Source organism: Microtus pennsylvanicus, chromosome 5 (genome assembly GCF_037038515.1).
Source record: "Microtus pennsylvanicus isolate mMicPen1 chromosome 5, mMicPen1.hap1, whole genome shotgun sequence".
Classification (NCBI taxonomy): domain Eukaryota; kingdom Metazoa; phylum Chordata; class Mammalia; order Rodentia; family Cricetidae; genus Microtus; species Microtus pennsylvanicus.
Window position 1 is genome coordinate 68,012,321 of NC_134583.1, and position 6,050 is coordinate 68,018,370.

At 51.9% G+C, this 6,050-nt stretch overlaps 1 protein-coding gene across 1 annotated transcript; it reads right to left on the reverse strand.

Moving 5' to 3' along the window:
- Window positions 1-52: 52 nt before the first annotated feature.
- Window positions 53-925, reverse strand: C5H16orf92 (chromosome 5 C16orf92 homolog). The gene is made up of 4 exons (XM_075974853.1): window positions 856-925; window positions 326-484; window positions 168-255; window positions 53-74 (listed from the first exon to the last, which is right to left on the reverse strand). Exons 1-4 carry the CDS (start codon window positions 923-925, stop codon window positions 53-55), a joined length of 339 nt encoding a protein of 112 aa, XP_075830968.1.
- Window positions 926-6,050: the final 5,125 nt, after the last annotated feature.

Consider the following 6,050-nt stretch of genomic DNA (forward strand, 5'->3'; position numbering starts at 1 on the left):
AGACCAGTAGATGCGTAGCACACAGCAGAATCCAGGGCTCCTGTCAGGCTCCTCAGGCCCCTTTCTGGAAGCTCCTGAGGAATGTGGAGAGAGATCAAATGGGGAGGGCTCATAGGAGACCTGCGTTCTCGGGAAGGGGTAGGACAGGGCATGGAGAAAGGACTCACACGTGCATGCAGAACTGCAGAAGGAAGAGGAAGAAGGCCAAAAGCAATGCGCCCACCAGAATGTGCTGAAAGAGCCCAGGGCCGGAATCTGCCAGACAAGAGCAGAGTTCTCCCAGGTCCTGCTGGGAGGCAGGCCCCTCTATCAAGGCAGTTCATACCTGTCCTTACAAAGGTCACAGGTTTCTCTCCAATAAACTGGGCCACAGCAAAAAGGCTAGCTTGGTCTGAGTCTGGGTAATCAAAGAAGTCAGGCCTGTCTACAAAGAGCCCGGAGTTGGCTTCTGGTATTGAGGCATCGGTGCCAACTCTTCTGGGCGCTAAGAACCAAAGCAAAATCTGTGACAAGAGTCCCTCGGGCCCATTGTGCCTACCCGAGAAGCCAGGCAAACTCAGGGCCCTGCTCCTTTTGTTGCCTGGGCTGGGTGAGCTCCTATTAGATGCCCACCATGTCTGAGACGGGGAGGGTAGCACCTGGATGTGGAATGGAAGAGAAAAGCCTGCCCAAGTGCCTTGGCTCCCGGTTCTAATCCTATCACTTGGCAAGAACGAGGGAGGGGAGGGGAAGGAAAAGGAAGGGGAGGGGAAGGGAGTAAGGCCTGGGGCTAGGCTGGCCTCCTGATCACAGCCAAGCTGCCTCCTTATTCTCAAGCCTCCTTCACTCCTGCCGTTCCCGAGCCCAGCTTCCCACCTGTCTCTACAGCCCCCAGGTCAGTCATCCCCATCCACAGGCACACAGGCACCCACTGCCACAGCTCCATAACCCCTTCCCTGCTATAATTCTGTGATTCTATGATGTCACAGGCCAGAGCCATTCCGAGAGTCTGACGCAGAAGAACCCCCTGAGCCTCATCCTCGGGGATGGCACTGATACAATGTGGTGGGGGGCTGGGGATGTAGCTCAGTGGTGTACACAAGGCCTTCTTGGGTTCAGTCAAGCGGTCACTGGCCTCCGGCTGGTGTCCCAGAACTTACTGGGACTATACAACAATGTATTTGTACAGCAGCTGTATTTGGGAGGTGAAGTGGGCTACGCACCTCCAGTTGTCCTTTGGACCAACCACAACTGTTGTTTATCAAATGCTTATTAAAATGCCAAGAAATTTGCACAGATTGGCTCATGTAATTTGCAGAAGCCCTAAGAGGGAGGAGCAAACCAGTGTGCAGTGGGAAGAGAGGTGCGCTGAGGCTCTACGCTTCCCACGGGTGTTCATTTTTCTATCTGGGGCTCCCCTTTGCCTTCTGTCCCCAGATTCAGGGGTCTGCATCCATCCATCTCCAGGCTTGGTCTTAGTGCTCAGCAGCGATAGAAGCGCAGAGATGAGGAACAAGAGAAATAGCATTCTTTCCCACCAGGTGGCAGCAGTGCTCCTCCGTGCTACCCTCACTCCCGCAGGTCACACCGGATGCGGCAGGCAGGTTCCTCTCTAGGGACCGGCTGTCAGGAGTCGTTCTGGGAACTCCCCCCCCCCCCCCCCCAGCTTATCCCAAGGCTAGTCTTGTGGCCATTCAAAGAATCTAGTTGATTCACCTCAAGGTAGGTCAGTTTCTCCGTTGGTGGTATTGCTGGCACGTGTGCGCACCCACCACCACACCACACCCCCACATCCCCGCCTCACCCCTCTAGCTCCCACAGTCCTCCTGGTGTCACTCCCTTATTGCGACTTGCGCTCCCCTCTCGAGTTGTAAGAGGTAGCTCGCCTCTGATTGGCAGTTAGACCTGTCTATCACAAATGTATTCCAGCCCACCCGGGCCAAGGACACTTCAGGGTCTCCTTGGTAGCTCCTGTGCCTGTGCTTGTTATTGAGACTCCTAACTACTCTGTTACTCCGCTTGGCCCCTAGGTGGCGCCTCTGTCTTTCCCGCACTGACGACCCACCTGTTTTCTACCTAAGAACCTTGCCAAGATCTGCTTTTCTTGTCTTTCTTGTTTTGTTGTTTTGTTTTGTTTTTTTGAGGCAGGGTCTCACCATGCAGCCTTGGCTGTCCTGGAGCTAGCTAGCTCTTGTAGACCAGGCTGGCCTCGAGCTCACAGAGATCCGCCTGCCTCTGCCTGCTGGGATTAAAAGTGCGCACCACTACATCTGGTTCAGCCTTTATTTTCTCAACAAAAACACCTAGAGAACTAGGCAGGGGATGCACACCTCGAAATGCCAGTTCTCTGGAGGTTAGAGCAGGAGGGACACATAGAAAGATCCCATTTGAAATTTTTTTAAAAATGTATGAGAGGCCCTGCTTAAAAAAAAAAAAAAGGCAGAGGCTACCCTCTGGGGATAGCATAGCACCCACACCTGGCATGGTTTACCTTCTTGATTCTTGAGAAGCCTGTGTACTCAGGTGTGATCTTCTGAGTTATATTAAAACAGCTTTACCAACTCCCAACACTGCTTAAGAAAGACAAACAAGAAGCCAAAGTGGAAGCCGGGTGGTGGTGGTGGTGGCACATGCCTTTAATCCCAACACTCCATGAGTTCTAGGCCAGCCTGGTCTACAGAGCGAGTTCCAGGACAGGCTCCAAAGCTACAGAGAAACCCTGAAACCCTGCTTTTTATTTTTGTTTTTTGTTTTTTGAGACAGGGTTTCTCTGTAGCTTTGGAGCCTGTCCTGGAACTAGTTCCTAGCTCTTGTAGACCAGGCTGGTTTTGAACTCATAGAGATCCACCTGCCTCTGCCTCCCAAGTGCTGGGATTAAAGGCCTGCACCACCACCGAAACCCTTAAAAAAAAAGAAAAAAAAAGAGGAAGAAGCCAAAGTGGGAAGTCCTGAGGAAATATGCCTGTTGGCTTCTATGCATGTGACCCCACAAAAATGCACAGCTCACCCACATACACATAACCAACAACAAAACCCCTGGGGTTGGAGAGATGGTTCAGTGGTTAAAAGCACTGACTGCTCTTCCAGAGGACCTGAGTTCAATTCCCAGCATCCACATGGTAGCTAACAACTATCTCTAAGATCTGACGCCCTCAGACAACATACATGCAGGCAAAATATCAATGCACAAAAACAAACAAACAAACAAACAAAAACCCACCCCCATTTTACCAGTCAGTAAGGCAGTTGCGACCCTTTCCCCTCAAGGAGATCTCCCATTCTTTCATCTGTCTGACCATTAATTAGAAAATGTACTGGAGACCGGGCAGTGGTGTCACACGTGTTTAATCCCAGCACTCAGGAGGCAGAGGCAGGAGGATCTCTGTGAGTTTGAAGCCAGCCTGGTCTACAGAGCGAGTTCCAGGACAGGCTCCAAAGCTACAGAGAAACGCTGTCTCGAAGAAAAAAAAAGGAAGGAAGGAAGGAAGAAAGAAAGTGTATAGGGCTCCTGCTATGTGCTGCACTGCGCTCAGTTTATGGCTTAGATAGAGCATGATTTCAGAGGCAGAAAGGCAGAGGCAGGAGGATCTTCGTGAGTTCCAGGACGGCCAGGGATATATAATGAGATGACACTGGCTCAAAACACAAAGCAAAATCCTCAGAATCCATACAGAACTGCGCACATGTAACCACAGCCCTTCTACTTGGAGATGAGAGGACAAGGATGGGGCCAGAAACTTCTTGGAAGCTCTCTGGCCAGCTGGGGAAAGTAGAGAAAGAGACCTTGTCTCAAAGCAGATGGTGAGGCAGATATGTGAGGCTGTCCTTCCACATCCATCCCCATGGCACACACCAACATGTGAGGAGGGAGGGAGGGAGGGAGGGAGGGAGGGAGGGAGAGAAAGGAAGGAGGGAGGGATGGGCAATTTCTGCCTTGTGGGAGCCTGAGAAACAGCTCACAGGTGCGCCTTGCTTTGGGAGAGAGACACCTGACAGGACTGGCGGGCACCTGCTACCTGCACACCCTCAGTCCCCCTGAGGGGCGGTCTGCTCTCCACTGGCCTCACTAGCGCCCCTTTGCTGATGTCCACCAATGGGGGTTACTTCCCTTTTTATTTTGCGTCTCAGCAGGGTGCCCTGTCCCTCACCCTCACTAGTTCCCCCCCCCCCACTCCTCTGGCTGGCTGGGCCTTGGCCTTCTCTTTCCATGTATATTCCCTCTCCCTAGGTGATCTCATCCATTCTCACGGCTTTAAATACCATCTATATGCTGATGACTCACAAATGTATATTTCTAGCCCAGACCTCTCCTCAGCGCTCCAGACTCCTATACCCAACTTCCTGCTTTATGTCTCCATGTCGAAAAACATCTCGAGTGCAATAACCCTACACAAAGCTCTCGATTCTCTTTCTCCAAGCCTGCTCCTCTCTCTCCATCTCAACCAGTGCTTCCATGATTCCCCTAGACCGGGAACCCGAGAATTATCTAAGGTCTTCCTTCTTACCTGACAGTCCCCAGGTGAGCATCTGCCGGTGCCATTTCTGACAGGAAGCTTCTCTGTGTAGATGTGGCATACAGCCGCAATCCAAGGTAGGAGAGGCTGACAATCAGGGATCCTGACCAGCCTGGGATGTATACCAAGATTCTGTTTCAAAGAAGTGGGGTGGGGGGATGAAGAGGAAGGGGCAGGAAGGGGAAGGAGGAGGGCAAGGCAAGGCAGAAACCTCCCTCTCCAGGTTTCCCTCCTGTTCTGGTAAAGCTACACCGCCTCCTGCCTCCTAAGACCCAACTTCAACAGTTCAGCAGGAACCATTCCGACCCAACACGCTACACGAAAACCTCCTGTGTGAGAGCTTCCCCGCCAGCCTGTCTACCTGTTCATCCCATTTCCCATCCTTCAAGCTTCTAGCCACACTGGTTTCAGGCCACTCTTTATATTCTAAGTTCTTTTCAATTGATTGATTAACTTTTTCTGAGATAGGATTGTGTTTCATAGCCCAGGCCGGCTTCAGGGTTGGGTTCCTGCCTTCGCCTCCTGAGTGCTGGGATCACAGGCATGCCCTCCATATCTACTGTTCATGACTGCCTTCCAGACGCTCTCAGACCTTGCTTAAGCCACCCCAACTCCCCTCCAGATCCAGTTCATGCCTCATCTTAGAAATGCAGGTTGACACATTTCCCGCAGGAAGGGGGCCCTGAGGCACTCAGGCTCGGGGCTGTCCTTCACCCTTCTGCCCACCTCGCTTGCTGGAATCACCTGTGTGTTTGTCTCCCTAAAGGGCTGTGAGGCTGGAGGTTGCTGCCTAGAAAGTACTCAAGAAATGACAGGGGAACGGGACATAAGTGTGTGGGGGACAGAGCTTTCCTACTCTGAATCGGTAAGGCTCATTACTGTCTGCCATGCTCCTGGGCTCCTGCCTTTGGGGGAGCCTTTGCAAGGCATGCTGGGATGGTTCCAAGCTGTGCGCCAGGAGAAGACAGCAGGGGGGGACTCACGGATCACACTCTTCCCCTTACTGCCCTTGACCTCCTGCCCCTTGCTCTATAGTTCTGGCTGGTCTGGAACTCACTATGTAGACCAAGCTGGCCTAGAACGCACGGACATCTTTCTGCCTCTGCCTCTCAAGTACTGGGATTGCAGGCATGTGCCTGCAGGCCTGGCTTCTTGCTTCCTTCTTTACCCTGGAGAGTTACGAAAGGACCTTGTGGCTGCTTGAAAATCTTATCACTTTAGTCTGGGAGCTATAGCTCAGTGGAAGAATACACACTTTGTCTATACAAGGCCCTGGGTCTGGTCTTGTATACACAAATGAACAAATTTAAAACTTTTTAGTATATACTGATTTGTGTCTGTGTGTACCAGCATGTGCCATGGCCCATGTGTAGAGGTCAAAGGGAAACTTGTAGGAATTCTCTCTTTCCTCGACCTTGCGGACTCCTGGAAGCCACCCCAGGCTCATGTGGCACGTGCCACCGTCATTTGAGTTGTCTCACTTCCTCAAATGTGTATGCTCTTCGAAGAGGTAACATGCACGTGGCACAATTTAGAAGCATTCAAACTGCATCGATC